This window comes from Callithrix jacchus, chromosome 2, assembly GCF_049354715.1.
Source record: "Callithrix jacchus isolate 240 chromosome 2, calJac240_pri, whole genome shotgun sequence".
Lineage (NCBI taxonomy): Eukaryota > Metazoa > Chordata > Mammalia > Primates > Cebidae > Callithrix > Callithrix jacchus.
Window position 1 is genome coordinate 37,207,722 of NC_133503.1, and position 23,342 is coordinate 37,231,063.

The 23,342-nt window shown below is 39.1% G+C and overlaps 2 protein-coding genes across 6 annotated transcripts in view; one reads left to right on the plus strand and one right to left on the minus strand.

Moving 5' to 3' along the window:
• The window catches only part of CTNNA1 (catenin alpha 1), a 251,454-nt gene that overhangs the window by 130,546 nt on the left and 97,566 nt on the right, over positions 1-23,342 (plus strand). For all 5 annotated transcript variants that reach the window (XM_054252519.2, XM_054252518.2, XM_008985629.6 and 2 more), the window contains 2 exons: positions 5,785-6,054; positions 9,051-9,254. In XM_054252519.2, coding sequence (XP_054108494.1) covers positions 5,785-6,054; positions 9,051-9,254 — 474 coding nt within the window. The remainder of the gene's footprint in view (positions 1-5,784; positions 6,055-9,050; positions 9,255-23,342) is intronic.
• LOC108589652 (RNA polymerase II, I and III subunit L) lies at positions 18,024-18,310 on the minus strand. Its single transcript, XM_035285905.3, has one exon. It carries the CDS (start codon positions 18,308-18,310, stop codon positions 18,107-18,109), a length of 204 nt encoding a protein of 67 aa, XP_035141796.1. The 3' UTR covers positions 18,024-18,106.

The following is a 23,342-nucleotide window of genomic DNA, read 5'->3' on the forward strand; positions in this document are numbered from 1 at the left end:
ACTTCCTTTATATTGGGTTCTAGTATTAAAAAGTTATGTTCCTTTGTTGGTATCATATTTACTTGCTTTTTCATGTTTTTCCTGTCCCTGTTTTGATGTCTTTGCATCTGGTAGGACAGTCACCTCTTCTGTAGTCCTTTAAATGGCTTTTATAGAGACTTTCCCTTGCAATTGGATTTTAGTGTGCTGGCTGGAGAGTGTGTGGTGACTCTGTGCTCAGGAGGAGCAGTGGTACATTCTTCATGCAGCTTCTTCATCTGTGTTCAAAATCATCAGTAACTTTAGGTGCCTCAGTTGCCTAGGCTGTAGAAGATGGTGGTAGTTGTGGCGGTCATGTAGGTCCTGGTGTCAAGGGCTTTTGGGGTCCTCCTCCTTTTTATCCCACAATAGGTGGGGTGATCCCTCTTTGTGTCAGGGGATCCTTGTGTCAGGTATAAAGCAGTGTACAATATAAGCAGCTGCTGTGGCACTGGCTTCCAGATACAGGTGCTCGGGGTGGCTGTGGGGCAGGGGTCCCAGGTTTAGGGTTTTGTGAACTTAGTGCTGTGGCACCTGCATCTTGGGATGTAATGAGTGCCTGGCTTTGTTTTCTCTGGCACAGTTGGATATCGGTTGCCCATAAAGCCAGGATCTGTGACTCCGAGGCACTTCAGTAGCTTTGGCCTAGGGGCCTAGGTTGAGGTGTGATTCTTCCCCTAGGGAGCAGGACACATCATTGGCACAACTAGGGAAGAAGGGGTGCTCTGGAAGTTTGGGCCCAGAGAGCAGGGTGCGTGTATCTACAATTTGGGAACCTGAGCCAATAGGGCTCAGTGGCAAATTGGGGCCCAGAGGATGAGGCACCATGCAGTAGTGACTCTAATTCCCCGGTTGGTGGAGCTCGGCAGTATCCTAGGCTCTGTGAAGCCAGGTGCAACAGCAGCATGTCGCAGAATGGCAGTTGTGTGTATTCTGGATGGGGTGGGGGTACAGCACAGCGATTACCTACTCTGCAAGGAGAGGAGTGTCTCAGCAGTTCAGACTCTAGGGGATCCCACGTTAGGGAAACAGGCTACTAGAGATGTTTGGCCTGTAGGGCGAGTGTCTCTGCTCAGCCACTGCTCTGTTTTCTTGGATGCAGGTTACTATGTCAGCTTAGCCCTGGGATGCTCAGCTGCTTCAGGGCACCAGTTCCTCCAGCTGAGGCCTCGGGGGCATGACTTTTCTGGGCAGTCCAGGCATTGTTTCCTGGGGATGCAGGGAGCTACTTCTGCTAAGGTATTTGGATGCGTGACTGCTCTGGGTGCCATTTCCTTGCATGCAAGGCACTGCTTCAAATTGGGCACCAGTGTGGGGTGACTCCTTTGAGCAGCGAAGGTACTGTTTTCCTGAAAGGGGAGTGATACTGTTTGAATATGCATCCCCACCCAAATTTCATGTTGAATTGTAATCCCCAGTGTTGGAAGAGGGGCGTGGTAGGAGGTGATTGGATTGTGGGGGCTGATTTCCCCCTTGCTGTTCTCCTGAGTGAGTTCTCACAGATCTGGTTGTTTAAAACTTTCCCCGTCGCTCACTTCCTCCTGCTCTGGCCATATAAGTTATGATTCCTTTCTCTTTGCCCTCTGCCATGATTGTAAGGGTCCTAAATGAACCCCACCTGCCACCTCCACCAGCTGTGCTTCCTGTATATCCTGTGAAACCATGAGCCAATTAAACCTCTTTTCTTTATAAATTATCCAGTCTTGGGTAGTCCTTCTTAGTGGTGCCAGAATGGGCTACTACAGGGAGAGAAGTAGGGTAGATAGAGTGGGCTTCCTTTCTCCTTGGCTCCATGAGTAAGGGTATAACAGTTGCTTGCAGCTTGGGGATGTTTGGCCAATGGATTGTGATAGTCTGGTGGTAACTTTGCCTTGGGGATGAAGGGAAGCTGTGGCTACTAACACCAGGAGCAAGACACACTCCAGCTATAGTTCCATTTCCAAGATGGTATAGCGCAGTAGTTGCATGGGCCATAGAGGGCAAGTCCCAGTGTTGCCCCCCTTCTTGGAGGGAACACAGCAGTGTGGACTCTAGGCAGCTCCCTCAGCTGGGCTTAGTGCCTATGAGAACTGCAGGGACAGTGGTGAGGTCTATATGTGTCCCAGGTATTGATGGGGGTTGCTGAGATCCTCTTGCTTACCTCCTTCCAGTAGGGAGGTTTGTCCTGGTTCCCAGATGATCCTGGTTGGGGTATAGGGTGGTGGAGGCCAGGTGTTTCCTTCTTTTTTCCATGTGGCCGCCTTGAGTTTTGTAACTAGGGTTTTTGTAAGTTCTCTGATGCACTCTGTGCTCTATCTCAGTTATTTTTGTTAAAATGTAGTTGTTTAATCATTGTTTTGGGTGTTGTTTTGAGGGGGATGAATGCTAGGAGCTTCTAGTTGGCCATCTTATGTCACGATTTTAAACCCTTTGTAAACATAAACTCAGTTACTATCTTAACAGAATAATGCGAGGTAGATACTATAACTGGTTGCATATTAATTTTAATAGAGATTATGTAATCTGGCAAGGTCTCTCAACTGACAAGTAGTGGAGCCAGGATTTGAACCCAGGTTATTTGGCTCCAGAGGACAGTGATACTGTTTTAATTCTTCCTATAATCCCTACTGCCTAGAACATTGCCTGGGTATAGTAGTGTTCAATAAATACTTAAAAACTGAATGATTAAACTGCTTTGCTGTACTGGAATTGGATTCTAAGTGTGATCCTAATCAGTTGCTTTCTAATTAAGTGTGGCTGGAATATTATTTGCTGACTAGAAGTGTTGAATTTCATTAGCTCTATGCTGTTCTTTGACTGTGAGTGTAAAAGTGATGGCAGAAGTAAGGATGAGTTGGCATCAACCCTGGCTCCTATGAGAAGGACCACCTCTGCCTCACATTGTCGACTCTGGCTTCCTAACATGCTAGTTATGTAATAATGCCTTGATGCTTACATTCCCTCCCTCCATGTACAGAGAGCTTATTGAGGTATTTGGTGAGAATGTAATGCTTCTTATTTATTACTTAGTCTATGAATTCTTGCCTTTTGTGATTTTTTTTTTCCTGAAATCTTGAACAGACACTGAATAGTGATGTTATTGTCAGTGTTTTATTTGTAAATAATTTGGACTGGTTGGATTATTTGACCATGGACACTTATTTAAGTGTAGCCATTTGTATCCAAGAGAAATCTATGGCTGTAGTTTTATATTGTTAAGGGAGAAATGAGAGGAGGCTTTCACTTGAATTTTCAGCTCTTGGTTAAACACAGTGTTATAGATTGCTTAGAAGTTAGCTTCTATTTCTTGGTGAATCCATGGGATGGATAGTTCAGATTACATTGAAAGCAGTTCTTTGACTGTTCCTGAGTCTGCCTAACCATCAGTGGATTGGTGAAGTTGGGAATTATGAAAGCTAAAGTAGACCAAGAGACTAATTTCATAAGTAATCTAATATGTTGCTTAATAGGCCACTTTCCTCAGTAATCTGGATTACTTATTGGCGTTATATATGTTGAAAAGAATACTTTTAATCATTATTCTTATTACAGTAAATAGTGCCGTATTGTGATAGTGTCTGTTTCTTTATGTAAGAAATTTCTTTGTGCTAAGGCAAGAACAGCTCTAAGAGAGAAAAAAGAATAGTTTAGCAGTCAGGACAAATGATGGTATTTCATTGTTATTTTCATCATAGATTAAAATATATCCCTCATACTTTGTAAATAGGAGTCTATCAGAGATACGGTATGATGAGGGCAAGACATTTAGAAAATGCCACACAGAGCATACGCACCAGCTGTTTAAGCATAATGGTTAGCCCTAGCTCCTTGTCATAACTCAAGTCTTGAAATGATCACCAGTTCTCTAAATCCACAGGATCCTGTTTCTGAATATTTAGCCCGATGTAGTCTTTGGAAAAGTAGAAGTTTGTACCATACCAGGCAGTGGCTTAGGAAAGTCATGAATTACTATTCAGCAATAGTAATTATGGTATCTACTAACTTGAGATGACCACGAGTGTCTTTGGTAACTAACCTTTAAAGAGGCTGTGCCGATCTACTGGGTCATAGATAGTTAGGAGGAATGCCAAAGCTGATTGTGAAGCATTTTTATAAAACAATGGACAATTTAGGTGCTTTAAGGCGAATTCCTTCCTAGAAAACTTTTAGAACCCCGGAGATTGTGGTGAAGGCATTTAGAAAATACCACAGAAAACATGAGCACCAGCTGTTTAAGTGTAATGTGTAGTTGCAGCCCCTTGTTGCTTGAGTCTTTAAATGATCACCGATTCTTTAAATCTACAGGGTCCTGTTTTTGAGTATTTAGCCTGATGTACTATGTTACAGGGCATTTGGAGTGCTGTGAGCTACTACTTGCAAATTTAGATTCCAAACGAGAAAGAATTCTAGGAGGAAAGTAAGCTGTCATATTATACAAGGTTTGAATAAAGATGCAAACCTAAATATATATACTCAGATGAAGTTTCAGAAAAAGGAAGCCAGTTTGGTGTCTCTAATGCCTAATTAGGAACTCTTAGAAAGATGAAGCACTAAATAGCTAAGTCAAACGGCTAATTGAGTAATTGACTTTGTCCTTTTTAACTTGGTCAATTTTCTCTTATTGTTTACACATGTAATACTCAAAATGTTTAAATGTATACTCTAGGATTCAGTTGATGACGTTAACATTGACATCTTAACATGTAAAATAGAGTTGGACTACATTTAGTGATCATTTAGAGTTATCGCTTGTATTCTTCTGTGGTGGTGATCCACTTTTATGAAAGCCTTTTTTTTTCCTTCTGAGTAATGTGAGTATAAGGGGAATACCAGAAATACCTGCTTCCCATTCCCATCTTGTTTATTTTTGGCATCACTTATTTGTCACTTAGCATATCTACTCAAGCCTATCAAGTAGATGCCATCATTAGTGGAAATGATGCCAAGGACCTCAGATCCTTCGTACTGTGAATTGTAATTATGGGGTAGAAGAAATAAAAAAAAAAACAAACAGTTTAAGACCACATCTATGCAGAGTATTGTAATCATAGATTGGGATTATGAAGCACTTACGTCTCAACTTTATGGCTTAGTGACCTGTGAACTGTTTAATGTACTGTGTATGAAAAGTATGGTTCTGTGTCCTAAAGTGGTCTTTGGGGTGGGGAAGGGGAGGGGAGGAGTTACATGCTTGTGAGAATAGCCTTGCCATATCATCACCTAGTTTATCTAGTTCATGCATACCTATGGTATCCTGGACCAAATTTCACAAAACCCTTAAAATGAAATTGTGTAACTTAATAAAAAATAATCCTCATAATAGGTCTTAACTCTGTTTGAATGTATTTCTTCATGATCTTTCTACTTTTGATTGGAATAGTACATATATCTATATAGAGTTGTAATCAATATGTTAGGGAGTTTTGTCTTTTATTTAATGCCTTATTGAGTGCTGTACTAAGTACTTCACATACATTGTCTCATTTAATCCTCAAAACAGTAAGATGCCTATTATTGCTTTTCTTTGACAGAAGGGGAACCTTAGCCCTGAGGGTTTGAAATAAGGTTACAAAATATCCAGGAGAAATCTAGGTCTGTGTGATTACAAAACTCAGAATCTTACCTGCTAAGCCATACTGGCTTCTTTGATTGACTTTCAACTAGATTGTTAATGAAGATAATGTGTCTAATTAGTAGAAATTCTAACTTTTCAGCATTTACTGACAAATTTTTATGTGAGTAGGACCCATATAAAGAGTACTCCGATTTCTTCTTTTACTCTTGTAGGAACTGAAAGATGTTGGCCATCGTGATCAGATGGCTGCAGCTAGAGGAATCCTGCAGAAGAATGTTCCGATCCTCTATACTGCATCCCAGGCATGCCTACAGCACCCTGATGTCGCAGCCTATAAGGCCAACAGGGACCTGATATACAAGCAGCTGCAGCAGGCGGTCACGGGCATTTCCAATGCAGCCCAGGCCACTGCCTCAGACGATGCCTCCCAGCACCAGGGGGGAGGAGGAGGAGAACTGGCATATGCACTCAATAACTTTGATGTAAGTTATGCTTGGGTGGAAATTTCTAGCTTTTGACCATCCCTCAAAAGATAACAGGTTTCTGGGGAAAAGTGATCAAGGCCTCTAATGATAGCTTAGTTTCCACTTAGATCTGTAATCTAAGTAAAAGAAATTATGAATCATCAGTTTACTTGGGTTTAACTTGGCCCAAAACATTTATTTTTAGTTTGAATTAAACTTTTGGATTCTTTTATGTAGCTTGTGTTTCCTGTGAGGTCATTCTTTATTGAGGATATGGGTTTGATTCATTTCAACCAAGATTTTGAACTGGCAGATATGAAGCTATGGTAGATACAGAAACAAAGTACACGTAGGGTCTGTCCCCGAGAGGCTGTGGTGTATTGGGAGACAGAGAAACATCCTAAGTGACTGCAGCAAAAGTACCATCATTCTAATCCTTGTTTGCCTAGATATACTTCTTTTCAATGACTACAGTGGAATAATGAACAAAAATTTAATCAAGTGGAAGCAAATTTGGGATTAAAATACTTTCTTAGCATAATGCCATAATTACTTTCCATAAATGATGCTCTAGGTCTGTCCTCTGTACACAATTCTAATGTTAATTACGTGGTGGGTTGTATGTTTTTAATTCCTACCCACAATGCCTCATAGCTTCCAGTAGATGGCAGCAGTTTAATTTTTTTTTTTTAAGGGCTTTAAAAGTAATGTTGGAGCAAATTAAAAACAAATAAAGGAAGAGAATTTGTGTTCCAGGTGGCCAGCATCCTTTCATAAAGTAGCGATGCTGTGAAATATAAAATAATAATAATAAAAATACAGTGGAGTACATTTTTTTTTCTGCCTTTACTTTTTCTTTCTTTCTTTTGCCACCTTACTTTTGCTTAGCTAGCTGATCCTTATTGATATGCATGGCTGATTTAAGACTTTTCATAAAGCAAGAAGGCATGTTAAGTCTAAAGATCTTGGTGTTAGAACTTAGTTTTTACCGTGAAGCTTTAAACATTAAATTATTTTATAACAAACTCTTACGGTGCATGTTAAAATTTACTAGCAATGTTGTTTTTTTTCCCCTCAAAATTTGGCAGCATTGGGTATCTTTCAAAGATACCCAAGTAGCACATTTTGCCCTAAGTTGAGTAATATCTACCAGAAACCATTTAACTTCTCAGGGCCACTGGTATTTATTTGTAAAATGAGGGTTTGTACTAAATGATCTCAGGCCTATTGAGGCTCTGTTACTGTAATAAAATTCTGTGACCATTCATTTCTCATTTTTGTTGGCCAGAAAGCATTTTGTATTCAGTTTTGGCCAGAGAAATCCTGTAATAACCTAATCTGGTAAGAAAAATGATCAGCTAAAATGTAGATTAATAATGAACTGAAGGTATTGCATGTTCAGTTTGAAAACTGAGGGTTCTTTGGAAGGGAAGGAAGAAATGTATACTTATTGGAAAAGGGCAAGGTTTTGGTAGAAAAAAATTTGGCATTTAAGTTGAAATCAATAAGGACATAGTTTCTATAAAGAAAAATTAAAGCCATAATATTTGCACAGACATTTATCAGTATGAGAATAAATTATATCAAGTAGAGAAATTGGAGGGAGACCAATAGCTGCTGTCTTGAGGATGCTGTTTCACCTTGTACCTAAAGCTTACTTGTGACCAGACCTCACTAAGCACTGAGAAAGCTGGATGTAAGTGGAGTCGGGAGGGGAAAGGGAGAAAGATAAAGGATTTATTTATCTATTTATTTTTTGTTTGTTTTATTTTATTTTATTTACTTTTTTGAGATGGAATTTTGCTCTTGTTGCCCAGGCGGGAGTGCAATTTTGGCTTACTGCCATCTTTGCCTCCCAGGTTCAAGCGATTCTCCTGCCTCAGCCTCCTGAGTAGCTGGGATTACAGGGATGCACCACCACACCTGACTAATTTTGTATTTTTAGTAGAAATGGGGTTTCTTCATATTGGTCAGACTGGTCTCGAACTCCCAATCTCAGGTAATCTGCCTGCCTTGGCCTCCCAGAATGTTGGGATTATAGGCAAGAGGCATCACACCTGGCCAAAAAAGGGTTTATTTTTATTGGAGCAGTTCTTCCTCATAGAGTAGCTTTTTGGGAGGATTGCTTTCATCTCTTATAGAATAGTAGAGGTCCTTGAGGAAAGTAAGTCTCTAATTTAGACATAGGATAAATTTGAGACTGAATTATTCAGAAAATTTGATTAGTTGTATAAGGTGAGTAAAATAGAAATTCATTATAAATGCATTTCTTTCTGAAACTTTCAGGTTAGAGATCAATTGTGTGTGCACACACGTGTGTGTATTTTAAGAGACAAGTTCTTACGTGGCCTATGCTGGAGTGTGCAATCATAGATCATTGCTATGGGTACAAGTGATATTCCTGAGTAGTTGGGACTATTGGTGTGTGCCACCATGCCCAGCTTATTTAATTTTTTTGTAGAGCTAGGGTCTCGCCTTGTTGCCTAGGCTGGTGTTGAACTGGCCACAAACAATCTTTCTCCTTCAGTCTCTGAAAGTGCTGAGATTACAGGCATGAGCCACCACACCTGGCCTGTTTTGTTTTTATTTTTTAATTTTATTGTGGTGCAACAGTTCTGAATATCACATGGCAGTTTTATATCCTGCATATAAGAGAGAGGTAAGTTTATTTTCTTTGTAATTCTCATCCTATGATTTGAATTGCTAGTATTATACAGGTTTACCTTTAGATATTCAGAATAAGTTATGTGAGCATGATATATTTGTATTTGTGGTATCATCCATTGTGCACACCCTGTTTGGCTGCATAGCATTACTTCTAGAACTTTCTTTGAGGAGTGATCAACAGTAGGCCAACTTCTCTGGGACAGCCCCTTATCTGCTAAGAAGTATAACTTTCTTTCAGATGTTGGAATTTTTGTGTTAAATCTTGATATTACTAATATCACTTTCCTCACCTTGAATAAAGGAGGGAACAGAGATGAATACTAACATTCAGTAATACTTCTCTGCAGAAACAAATCATTGTGGACCCCTTGAGCTTCAGTGAGGAGCGCTTTAGGCCTTCCCTGGAGGAGCGTCTGGAAAGCATCATTAGCGGGGCTGCCTTGATGGCCGACTCATCCTGCACTCGTGACGATCGTCGTGAGCGAATTGTGGCAGAATGTAATGCTGTTCGCCAGGCCCTGCAGGACCTGCTTTCTGAGTACATGGGCAATGTGAGTTTGAAAGCTTTTCTTTGAAGTGGATTATTTATGAGGAGTTTTCTATAACATGTTGGATCTGAGATGTTTCATTATTAATGTCAAATATGTCCTTGACTCCTCAATTTTTTGGGGTAGGCCTGATTTTTTAAGGAATGGATAGATGGCTAAGTGGCTCTTCCCTCTCTCCAGCTTTTTGAGAAATTTTAAACTTACAAGAATCATGCAATATATACCTAGGAAATGTATCTGTATTCATCAGTTAACATGTAGATACATGTGTAGGTGTGTGTGTTTATAAATATATATGTGGATATATACAAACATGCTTTTTTCCCTCAAACCTTTGGAAGGAAGTTGTAGATGTTGTGATTCTTTACCTCTAATATTTTAGCATGCCTCTCCAAAGAATAATGACCTTGTATATCACTAAAATTTTATTATCCCAACGAGGTGGCTAACTTTGGGCAAAGGGGAATGTTGAAAACTTGCCTCTTCAGTATTTGTAGTTTATGAAATTTTTTTTCATGAACCATGTTGAATGTCATAAGAGTAGATAATTGCCAAGTAGAGTTATATGAAGCAAACTCTGAATAGAAGAGGGCTTTTGAATTTTTAAGGTTTGTGCATAAAAACCAAGGCTATGACATTTGGTACCCGACTTTTAAAGGCCACAGAAGATTCTGTATTTGTTGATTTTTCTCTATTGCCATATATCTTTCTTTTTTTTTCACTTATACTTCTTCTATTCCAGTTATTTAATGCTAACTTAGGGTCCCTGTCATTTCAACCTTGGACCCACTATTTTACTATGGCTAATTAGCAATAAATAAAGTAAAAAAATTATATGAAATCATTTTAAAGGGAAGAAGGACAGTACAAATTAGTTGTCATCACTAGTGTTTTTTTGCTTATTTAACACATTGAAGAAAAAGATCTTGGTCCTTTCTCATTTGTTCATTTGCCATACATCTTGTCTGTTCACTTACAGGCCTGTATAAGTTGATGGGTGATGATGAATCATGATGGAATTTTTAGGGTGAAAATGAATGTCTTCCTCTGTTTATCTGGTTCTACCACACTGAAATTGGTGATGCATATTGACTTTTTTTTTTTTTTAAGTAAACAGGATGTTTCACCGTGTTAGCCAGGATGGTCTTGATCTGCTGACCTCGTGATCTGCCCACCTCAGCCTCCCAAACTGTTGGGATTCCAGGTGTGAGCCACCCGCCCAGCCCATATATTGAATATTTTAAAGCCATTGTCCGCTGGATATGGTGACTCAAGCCTGTAGTTCCAGTGCTTTGGGAGGCTGAGGTGGGTGGATTGCTTGAGCCCAAGAGTTTGAGACCATCTTGGGGAACATGGTGAAATTCCATCTCTACAAAAAATACGAGTTAACCTGGCATGGTGGTACACGGCTGGTCCCAGCTACTTAGAAGGCAGAGGCAGGAGAATCGTTTAAGCCTGGGAGGTTGTGATTGCAGTGAACTACAGTCGCATCATTGTACTCTAGCCTGGGCAACAGAGCAAGAGTGCCTCAAAAAAAAAAAAAAGTCATGTTTTGATTATAGGCAGTCTACTTCAGAAAAATGAGATTAGAGATTTTGTTGAATCAAATGGAAAAAGCTGTTTTTAAGTCACAGTGAAAATATGGGACACAGTTAAAAATCCATAGCTAAGATTGAATGTTAGAAAATATTTTTTTTTACGGGTATGTTGAAGAATGGCTCACAATGTTGCAGTCTTAAATGGGAACAAAAACTCATGTTAGGTAAATGGTTAGTCGACTACTAACGTGGTGCTGGAAGTGGTGTAAAAGTGTCTAATGCAGTTATTATTAGGAAACCACTTCAAAAACAGACTTTGGTGGGAAGGAGGTTGTGATAAATCTGTTCTGATTGCCCCATTCTAGAGCTTCCTAATCAGTATATAAGATATTCCTTGAGTCTTGGGGTTTCACATTCTTGGGCCAGTCACCCCAGTCATGAGTACTTTGAGGTTTCTCCCTAGAGTGCCATACAAACAATGCTGTCTTTTCATGCCATCGATGTAAGAAAAAGTGGGAAACACTCATTTATACTGAAGACATGGAGACCACAATAGCATTCTTAAATGAAAACTGGAACAATGTGTGATGTGAGGCTGAAATTTGAGTATTAAGGTAGGGGTCTTGAAAGAAATCTTCTTGAAATTTAGAAATGTATTTTAGGAGATGGTCTCTGGGTATGGTGAAAAACTTTAGTTTCCTTGTATGGACTCGTGTAACGGTGAACAGGCTTGGACCTGTCAAAAAGCACTGAAGTGAGGATAAAGGAGAGGGCAGTGGAGCATACTTGAAGAAAGCATAGAATGATGAAAGCGTTCTGGAAGAAGCAGAAGCAACTGGGGATAGATTTTTGCTTATTTATAAAGCATTTAGAAACATTTAGAACCTCTAGTGAGTGTCAGAATATAACCAGCAATGTCTGCCTGTCAATCAGTTCATTCTGAGAATGTGTCACATGCAGAGCAGTGTTTTGGGCACAATGTAAGAGGAGGAATGAGACTGATTCCTCCCTTCTGGAATAGACAATTTCTGTGGGGGGTTTAATGGGAGTGTCATAGGTACAGACAAAATGCTGTGGAAATTGCAAGGAGGTTGAGGTTATTTCTAGCTGGGAAATCCAGGAGGCTCTCTAGAAGATTTATTTTGAAATCTTTTGGTTGACTTCTACCTTGATTTTTTTTTTAAAACGGTTCATTTTAAGTTTTTCTGTTGAAAAATGTTAGACAAATAATTGTTATGTGGAGAATTGAAATGACCTACATTAATGAAAACTTGTTCACTGCATGGAACTTTGTAAACATTGTTGTGAAGTCCAGAAAGGCTCACATAATACTCACTTTTTCTATTTCCTAGATTCTCTCATATTGTAATTAATATTTTTATAGCCACACATTCTTAAAGTGTTTTCTTCATTTTTTGTTGCTTATTAACAAGCCCCACTGGCTTTTTCTCTGAGGCAGCAATTCTTAACTTTGGATGCACATTACAGTCCTTGGGCAACTTAAAAATCCTAATGTTTCACGTGTACCCCAGACCAATTAAGTCAGAATCTCTGTGTCAAGATCTAGGTGTCAGTTATTTTAAAAGGCTTCCCAGTTGATTCCAATGTGCATCTAAGATGGAAAAACTGCTCTGGTGGTTTATTCTGTTTGTCCCTTTCTGTTCCCACTGCCATTATCTTCAGTGTCTCTCCACTCTCTCCATTTTCCACTTTGTTCTGCCTGCCCAGGCCAGGCTGAGCTGTTGTCTTTAGTGTAGGACATTATTCATTATGTCTGGAAATTCCCTTCCTACCTGTGTAAACCTAATCTGCTCTTTCTTCAGGGTCCACATTTGGTTTTCATCTCTCTGCTGAAGCCCATTTCAAACTTCATCATCTTAAATTATTTCTCTGGTGACTGAAATTTTGTGCCTTATTATTGTATACTTCCTTGAATTATTGTTTAATTGTGTTTCCTTTATCTATTTTATTCTGCAACTAGGTTTTAAACCTTTGGAACATGACAACTGTTTAAAAAAATATTCATTCACTGTCTAGTATAATGCTGCCAGAGGTAAATCCTTGCTTAATGAATTGGTAGAATGAATAAAATGAATAATTTTGGATTTTCATGGTGCTAAGGATACAATAGTGTGGGGGGGAAAACCAAAGACCCTTACCCTTATGGGCCTTACATTCTATAGGGGATGAAGGAGGAGGTTGTGGTGGTTTATTTCTACTTCCTATAGATCTCTCAGTATACAGATTACATTTGTTGAAAAATTAAACCGAATACTCTGAAATAAGCAATTAAGTGAAAGTGATACCTTAAATCAGAGCAGAGTTAAATTTGATTCATCTGCTGAGGGCCAGTCCCTTTTAACATTTCCAAGGGTCAGGAGGCTAGCAGCATTAATGTTGTTGTTTGCATTGTGGTTTGATGAAGAGTTGGTAGGGCGGTCGTGGCTCTGCAGCTAACTCAACTGTACAGGCTCTAAGGAAATATTGATAAAAGTAATGCATTTGACCTCTACTTACTTCACATTAGGGAAATACCACAGATACATGACAGTGGAGGTTTTGCCACCGTGTGTCCTTGTAGTTTCACAGATGACTTCCAGGTTTCCTTGAAATGAAATGTGGTTATATTGTGGTTAAGTTTAATTTGTTTTTGCTCTGTCAGCCTAAAGTTGCTCTGCCTGTGAGAGAGAAAAACAGCTTTGGATGGATATCATAATCTTAAAAGGTTTAAAAATGAATGGTTTGAAATTAAAATGAAACATAATTAAATTTGAAATGTTATTACTATTTTGTTTATTTTTTTCATAATTGGAAGCCAGACATGTGCATTAAAGTACAGAACCACCACTACTATTAGCATTTAGGGATATATATTTCCAGGTTTTTTTCTTTTCTTCTTCTGTGCAGAACATAAAATAACAGTTCTTAACTCTCAGTATTTTCTGCATATAAACATGAAATATCCGTAGAACTAGGTTTCAAATTATTAAGTTAATGAGTTAAAACAGTCTGCTGTCTGGTTGATGGGTTAAAATTTCTGGTTTTTAAATATATAGCTGATTTGGTTGCCCAGTTATGTGATTTAATGTTCTCTGACGTTATTTCTGTGCTACTGAGAAAGACTTCTGAAGGGCCGTATGCTTTATATAGCTGACCTCTTTATTCCTCTGAGGGATATGCTGTTAATATGTTCATTTCTCCCATTTTAAAGGCATGTGTTTTTCTAATAGTCGACTTTATTGGAACCAGACTTGTCTCTGTTACCATACCCCCCTTCAACCCTGACTCCTCAATGAATGAATAAGCAAGACTACTCCTTCCCCAAAACTCCAAATCTGAAAATACTTAAGACAGTGTCTGAAATATAAAGGACCCCCAGCCTTTGAAATGAACTCCATTTGTTTTTGACGGGAACATTCTTGCCCAGCAGATCATGGTCATGTTTGACTGACTGGCATTAGGGCTTATAATTGGTAAGAACAAACATATGCCATGGGTTTGAGTAGTACTGTCTCTCTGCTGTTCAGTATGGTAGCCATTTGCCATATGTGGCTGTTGAGCACTTGAAATGTGACAGGTGTAAACTGAAATTTGCTATAAGTATACACCAGATTTCAGAATGTAAATTATCTCATTGATAATATTTTAGATATATTGGTTCAAATATAATCTGCTATTAAACTTTACTTTTACCTGTTTCTTTTCACTTATAATGTAAATATGAAAAATCATATTTACATTGATTATATATGTATCTATAATGTATGTGTTATAAAAATTGTATGGGTGGTTTATTTTTGACTTGCATTGTAACTCTGTTGGATAGTTCTAACCGATAAGTAACCAACCAGCTAAGGTGAGTAGATAAGAGGTTAGGATCAACTTCACTGAATGTCCAGAATGACATGGTAGTCACGCGTAATTTCTGTTATAGCTTGTATTTTTTAAAATACTTAAAACTGTAGTTTTAGGCAGAAGAATATTGGTTCAGTTTAGGACCTGGTAAGGATAATGTTCCTTAAGGATATGTTTTATCCCTGTTCTTGCCCGAAAACATGAACACAGTAGTTGTAGGATCCCAAAAGAAGAATGCAATAACTGGACATATTTTGGTTGGACTGGACAGATATTTGAGGAATGCGATTATGTTAATATGTCAAGTATAAAATTTTAATTTGATTTGGGTAATAGTTTGATGTGCAATTTATGAATGGTATGCAGCTAATGTTTCTTTTCAAAGATCTTTTGAAAAGATATATTGTTATTGTAGTGAAGTGAATCACTCAATTTAGATGCTTATCCTTTCTCAGTTCTGCAAATGCCTTCCTGGAATCTCCTTAGCATAGCCAGCGCTTTTGAAGGACTCTGAAGAGCTTGTTACTGCATTATTTTGTGGTTGCACTTTCTTCTCTTCAAAATTAGAGTAGCTTAATTTTTTCCTGATTAAAGAAGTTCTGTGTTCATTATATATTGTCTGTAATATATACAGCACTTACTTTTGTTTATAACATTCCAGACTTAATTCTGGATATGTGTATATGTGGACTTACATCTGTTATTTTCTTACCTTTTCCTCTTTTTAAAAATGTTGTTAGTAATGATTGTCCATGCTTTTATACTGCTTACCATATGCCAGCCATTGTGCTGAGAGACATTTTATCCCCATGATAACCCTGTTGAGTTGCTCAAAAATACATACACATAATACAGGTGCAGTTTGAACTTGGATCTGTCTGACCTGAAGGTCTGAGCTCTTCATACTTGTACCATTGTACATCTTCCCAAGTTAACAAATATGATTTTACAACATCTTAATGGTGGCAGAGTTCTCCATTAAAATTAAATACCCCTAGAAGTAAAATAAATACTAGAATCTAAATTTCAATATTAAGTTTCTGAATTTGAATATCCTAGCCTAAATAAAATAGATCCAGGTCTGGGATAGCTGCTTGAAGTAAGTGGAGCAAAAGAGCTTTTTAGAGTATCTTTCCATGCTAGACTGGTGGTACTTGAGTGCTGTAAATGTTTTAAATGGGCTCTGCGGTGAGCAGGTACAGAGGCTGAGTTTTGTTACACAGTTATGGTATGATTATCATCTTTCTTTGAACTCTTGGGTTTTCTGCAAGAGATGCTTACCTAAATTAGTAGTCCATAGTTCTGTAGAGGCATTTGAAGATTATTTTATTGAATTGTTAGTGTAAGCTTTTCTGTGAGCTGCCTAATATACAGGGAGAGTTTATGTAAGTAGATGTTGCATTGAATGAAAATTTGAGCATGTGTAGGACTTGCTTTTTTGACAGCAGCATTTATTTTTATTTTTTTATTTTGTTTTTACTGTATATGTTTAAGGTATACAACATGATATTTAGATATGCATAAATTATTACTACAGTCAAGCCATTTAACATATCTGTTATCTTAGAGTTACCTTGTGTGGGTGGTAAGAGGGCCTAAAATCTACTCTCTTAGCAAGTTTTTCAAATACAGTATAATACAATACTGTTAACTGTAGGCTTCATGCTGTAGAGTAGAGCTCTAGATTTTTTTTTTTTTTCCCTTGCTCTGTCACCCCAGCTGGAGTGCAATGGTATGATCACAGCTTGCTGCAATCTCTGCCTCCCTGGTTCAAGTGATTCTCATACCTCAGCCTCCCAAACATAATAGCTGGGATTAGAGGCATATATTACCAAGTCTAGCTAGTTTTTGTATTTTTAGTAGAGATGGGGTTTCGTGCTGTTGGCCAGGCTGGTCTCGAACTCCTGGGCTCAAGTGATCCATCCACCTTGGCCTCCCAAAGTGTTGGGATTACAGGTGTGAGCCATCATGCCTGGCCAAGAGCTCTAGATTTATTCATCCTGCAACTTTGTACCCTTTGAAAATAAATGTCCCCTACTCTCACCATCTGGTAACCCATCTTTCTTCTGTCTTCTTTTTATTTATTAGAGAACATGTAAATATCATGCAATATTTTCTTGTGTCTGATTTATTTCACTTAGAATAATACCCTCCAAGTTCATCTATGTTGCAGAGTAGCATTTATTTAATTTGGAAACCTGTTGGTCAAAAATTAATGTGTGATTTTTTTACTGTTCAAAATAAGGAGTTTAAAAGACCTTAACTCTGAGGAAGACATCTTACCCCAGTTAAATTTGTGTTGCTTTCAAAGAGGTTTGAAGTACTTCTGTGTATACGCTACCCCGGCATTGTGAATTGCTGTATTTAGCAGGCAAGTTCTTAACCTTTATTTAATACCAGAAAGATACGTGCTTGTTTGTTTGTTTGTTTGTTTGTTTGTTTTGAGATGGAGTTTTGTTCTTGTTACCCAGGCTGGAATGCAATGGCGTGATCTCGGCTCATCGCAACCTCTGCTTCCTGGGTTCAGGCAATTCTCCTGCCTCAGCATCCTGAGTAGCTGGGATTACAGGCATGCGCCACCATGCCCAGCTAATTTTTTGTATTTTTAGTAGAGACGGGGTTTCACCATGTTGACCAGGATGGTCTCGATCTCTTGACCTCGTGATCCACCCGCCTCGGCCTCCCAAAGTGCTGGGATTACAGGCTTGAGCCACTGCACACGGCCCAATACATGTTTGTTTATTTCTTGAAGTGGTGCTGGCCTGATGGAGCAGTAGTGGAGTGGGATTTTGAAATCAGGATGCTGGAGCAGGCATGTAAGCCTGCCCAGTGTAAGGCTACAGATAGGAGTTTAGCCTCTTCAGGATTGCTGTTAGAGTGTCCTTTATATCATTTTGTGCTCTTTAGCTGTCAAGCAGGGTTGAAAAGACTTCATATCTAAAGTAATATTTCTGGATTAACAAGTAATAACCTCTAAATATATCAGATTATTAGTAATTATCTCTAGCTGGTGGGCAATGGACACTATAAATTTTCTTTGATATTTTTTCCCACGTCTTTGAAAATGTTTATTTTGTTTATGTCACAAAGTTTAGAAATAAACTTAGACCCTTAGATTTGTGTGTCTTAGATTTTTAGGTTTTGTTTATAATCATACTGTGTTTATTTCCAAAGCACTATTAATAGGGACATTTGATGGTGTTTCACACATGTTAATATGTGGATTCATTCTTTCCAGGTAACGATTCATTCAGGACTAGTTTGACTAAAGGGGTTAGTTTATTTTGTTTTTTTATTTTTGGTCCTGAAAGACCTTTACTGGATGGTTCCTTCCAGAGTCGGGGATAGGACACACATCCACACACTGTGGCCAGGCATCCCCAGACACCTCAGTCTCATGAACTCGGGGCAGGATACTCACAGCCCATGGTCGGCTCAGCATTCAGGTGGGCTCCAGTGTGGTTACTTCTCTAGGGGCGTGCAATTGAGCAGCTTCTCAATCAGGTCCACGTGGGCCAACAGCATCTGGCAGCAGCAGTAGTGCTTTAGGCCCAGGGTGTCTAGGGCATCTCCCTCAGTGTATTCCGCCTGCAGAAGCCCCAGGTAGGCCTTCCAGTTGTTGCTGACAATCTTGCCACAGGTGAAGCAATGCATGGGAATGATCATGGCGGCGGTGCATCCCAGACTGCCGTTAGTTTGCTTTTTAAAAAATTACAGTATACATTTCTATTAAGTCTTGAAATGAGACTCAGTTATCTCTCTGTGATAGCGTTTGCTTCATTCTTTCCTTGTAGTATATATTAAAGTGATTTTTGACCTTGGAAGTATAAAATTGTGAAGTTAGAATTTGGAAGTGATTTTGTTATTATGTGGTCTAGGGGTTGACAAATTATAATTATCAGGTCAAGTCTAGCCTGCCACCTATTTTTATAAATAAAGTTTTATTGGAACATAAGCCGTACCCATTTAGTTGTTTTTTCTTCTTCCTCCTCCTCCTCTCTTCTTTCTTCTTTTTTCTTTCTTCTTCTTTGTCCTCTTCCATTTTCTCCTCTTCCTCCTACCTCCTCCTCCTCCCCCTCACCCTCTCTTCCTCTCCCCTCTCTTTCTCCTTTTCTTTTCTCTTCTGTCTTTTCTCTTTTCTTTTTCGTTTTATTTGTTTTGAGACAGGATCTTACTCTGCCACCCAGGGTGGTACTGCAGTGGTGCATTCACGGCTCATTGCAGCCTTGACTTCCCCAAGCTCAGGTGATTCTGCCACCTCAGCCTGACCAGTAGCTGGGACTACCTGTTTGCACCAGCATGCCCGCCTAATTTTTTGTTTTTGTAGAGATGGGGACTTGCCATTTGGCCAAGGCTGGTCTCAAACTCCTGGGCTTAAGCAGTCTGCCTGCCACAGCCTCTCAAAGTGCTGGGATTACAGGTGTGAGCCACCAAGCCTGGCCAAGTAGTTTCTAAAGAGACTGCATGGACCCAGAGCCTACAATACTTGCTATTTGGTCCTTTATAGAAACCTGCCAATTTTTATTTATTTATTTTTTTGAGATGGAGTTTCGCTCTTTTTGCCCAGGCTGGAGTGCAATGGTGTGCTCACCACAGTCTCTGCCTCCTGGGTTCAAGTGTTGCAGTCTCCAACTATAATTGTAGATCCCACCATTCTTTATTTCAGTTCTTGGATTGCTATTCCATGTGTTCTGTTCAGGATTTTTACATTCAGTGGGACAAGCAGGGTGGTATATATTTATTACATTTAGCCAAAAACAAAACTCAACCAGTTTTTTCAAAGCTGAGTCTGAAACTAGTGAAGTGTTAGGTCATGGACATACCCATGTTTGAGCAGTTAGAACTAGAACTAAGGCTTTTGATTTTTTAGTCTAGAGATTCTCCTGTGGTGTTCTTTACATATGATGCCATGGATGATGGGCAATAAGCTGATACTTCCATAGGATAGAACTTATTAAAGCTTGATCAAATAATATAATCTCCCCAGGGCACACCTTTGGCTGGAATTGGGATCATTAATAGCTGCCCCTCTAACTGACCTTGTTAAAATGCGCAGAGAATCAAGACCAAGGAAACCATGAGGATGGGGATATAATGGATGGTGTTATTCAAAAATATCAAAATGCCTTGGAACTAAAGAACAGAAAAAATAAAGTGTAGCAAAGAATAGGGTGAACAGGGATCTGGATGGGCGGGGACCAAGGGACATGTCTTCTGTGACAGGTGCTTTTCAGCTTTTTGTGTTTGCTCCATTGCTTGCTCTCTGCCTCTAGCAAGGAGCCAAAGTGGCAGTCTCCATCTCCAGTCTGCGTGATTTTGTAGTTCAAGCGTCTAATCACAGCTGACAAGTCTCTTTCCCTCTCCTCTTAGTGTGTGTGTGTGTGTGTGTACAGTGCCATGTTTGATGAGAAACACAAAACTATAAAATGTGTGTGCAAATATGCAAATTGGTATTTTTAGGGAAAATATAATATAGTTTCTCCTTCAGTTACTCTTTTTGGCTCAAGGAGTAGGCTTTACTTTTTGGCAAAGTTGTCATGTGTTGATAATAAAAAAATTGATTTATTAAAAATATTGTGATTGTTTAAATGTAGCCAACTAGTAGTTGTGGGAGACCACCTATTTAGCTTAGAATGCCCATACGTGACAAACATGTAAAACTAAAAGCATATCAGTCATAACCTTCTACCCTTATATTTTGTATCCATTCATCTTAAAACGTTTTTTTAAAATCAGATATTTTACAGGACTTAAGGTAGTAAATAAAAACTCATTGTGACTATGGCAGTTAAGGATTAAACAAATTGGGTTTGTATGTTTGGTTTTTCTGCCCTCAAACTAGCCTTAATGTTTTTTTTGTGGTTTTTTTTTTTTTTTTTTTTTTTTGTCTTTAACCCTCTCCTCCCCCCAGTAAATGTAGTTACATAGAGGGATGCCATTCATATGCTTTTCATGATGGGCAGGTTGTCATGAGCATTGAGTTTCTAAACTATCCTTGTCAGAAACAGGAAATTTCCTCTTCTCTGACTTCAGACCTTTTGTGTTGAAAGTTGCCTCTTTGGTTGATAACATTTCTTAGTCATAATGCCAACTTAGAAGGGCACATGTCTGTGGAATACATTTTTATTCTTAGAGTGGATTATTTTATTCATTTTGAGTTGAATCTTTGTTCACATCTGATGACTGCTAATGAAGTCCTTGCCACTAGCTCAGTGGCTTGCTTATTTTATTGATTGATTGATTGAGACAGAGTCTCTCTGTCACCCAGGCTGGCTGGCTGGCATGTTTGTTTGTTTGTTTGTTTATTGAGACACGAGTCTTTCTGTCCCCCACGCTGGAGTGCAATAGTGTGACCTTGGCTCACTGCAACCTCTGCCTCCTAGGTTCAAGTGATTCTTCTGCCTCAGCCTCCCGAGTAGCTAGGATTACAGGCGTGCACCACCACACCTGGGTAATTTTTGTATTTTTAGTAGAGATGGGGTTTCACCATGTTGACCAGGCTGGTCTTGAACTCTTGGCCTGATGTGATCCGCCTGCCTTGGCCTCCCAAAGTGCTGGGATTATAGGCATGAGCCACTGTGCCCAGACTATTTTAAAGAGGAATATTGGGTATATAGAACCAAAGACTGTTGGGAACTGATTCCATTTGGTCATTCTTTAAAATTGCCATTAGGGCTTTTCATAATGTCATGATTTGAAAACATAAGGAAAATATTTCCTTTGAGTTACTATATGTTGAAATAACACCTGGTCAGTAAATGTCTTACAAATATTATTTTCAGATGCTTTGGAATGACTGGTCTCCTGCTCATTGTCGTTGTTGTTACTGTTTTTATTTTGAAACGGAGTCTCGCTCTATCACCAGACTAGAGTGCGGTAGACAATCTCAGCTCACCGTAACCTCCACCTCCTGGGTTCAAGTGATTCTCCTGCCTCAGCCTCCCAAGTAGCTGGGACTACAGGTGCGTACCACCATGCCCAGCTAATTTTTGTATTTTTAGTAGAGATGGGGTTTCGTCGTGTTGGCCAGGATGGTCTTGATCTCTTGATCTTGTGATCTGTCGGCCTCAGCCTCCCAAAGTGTTGGGATTATAGGCATAAGTCACCACGCCCAGCCCCAGTTGAAGATATTTTAATGTTTGCAGTTTATAATAATGTACCAAGTTGAATACAGTGTGGCATTATATTTCAAGGCTTTCTTACTAACCGTCCTTTAAATTTAACACTGGAACATATTAGCTTGAATTACTTCTCCTTACTTTGAGAAAGAATTACTGGTTTTATAGATTCAAATATGAAAGTGATCTTCTAGGAGTGAAAAGATTGTTTTGGCTTGGCCTTGTTCTTGTGTATGACTATTGCTTACTATTTCCTGGTGTAAAATGACCTGAAATATTTTGTTAGAAAAAACTATACCATCCTGGACAACATGAAAAACCCCGTCTTTATAGAAATACAAAGAATTAGCCCAGTGTGGTGGCACACACCTGTAGTTCCAGCTACTTGGGAGGCTGAGGTGGGAGGATAGCCTCAGCCCAGGAGGTTGAGGCTGCAGTGAGCCATGATGGCCCTATTGCACTCCAGCCTAGGCAGCAGAATGAGACTTTATCTCACACATACACCAAAAAGACCTGTAATACTGAACCGTAATCTTTTAAGCTCATACTAATAAGTATACTTGTTGCTGGGAAGCAGAGCATATTGTTTATTTTACTTTGAAGATTCTGTATTTTTGGTGAAAAATAGTTGAAGTCACTGTATATAGAAACATTGTTTTCTAAAATTGGCCATTAATGTATACCCTATTTAATGATTTATGTTGTGATAAAGGATACCTTTTCAAAACTATTTTTTCTTATGTCATTAAAGTTTTTTAATTAAGAAAACAGACTCAAGGTTTTAACTCGTTTATGTCAGAGGTTAGAAATTTTTTGTGTGAAAAATCAGACCTTGGTGAGGACCTTGAGCAGTAGGGTATAAATAACTCCCACAAGTTTAGCGTTCCAATAGTGGAACACTAGGCCTAAATGGGTTAAGAAGTTTGTTGGATTTTTCTTTTTCAAAGCAATATTAAATGTTGTATCATTCAGATAAAAATCCAATTTTAAAATTAAAATTTTTAATCATGGCAGTTAAAGAACATGACATCATTGGCTAGCTCTTCCTTGCTTTCTATAGGGCTAACTGGGCAACGGTAGAGGTTAAAATCAAACTATTCTTTTCAACTAGGTTTTCCTATCCAATGCTACATTAACCCATTTCGTTTCCTTCCCCTCCCCTCCCCACCCCACCTCATTTCTTCTCTTCTCTTTTCTACAGACTTTCACTCTTATTGCCCAGGCTGGAGTACAATGTTGTGATCTCAGCTCACTGCAGCCTCAGTCTTCCAAGTAGCTGGGATTATTGGTATGCGCCACCATACCCAGCTAATTTTGTATTTTTTGTAGAGACAGGGTATCACCATGTTGGCCAGGCTGGTCTTGAATTCCTGACCTCAGGTGGTCCACCCACCTCGGCCTCCCAAGGTGCTGGGATTACAGGCATGAGCCATCGAGCCTGGCTGCCTCCTCCTCCTCCTCTTTTTTTTTTTTTTTTTTTTTTTTTGAGATTGAGTTTTGCTCTGTTGCTCAGGCTGGAGTGTAGTGGTGCGATCTTGGCTCTGCCTCTGGGTTCAAGCAGTTCTCCTGCCTCTGCCTCA

What these genes read in the sequence shown, in the direction of transcription:
- LOC108589652 (XM_035285905.3), bottom strand. Translation starts at nt 18,310, where the DNA reads ATGATCATTCCCATGCATTGCTTCACCTGTGGCAAGATTGTCAGCAAC.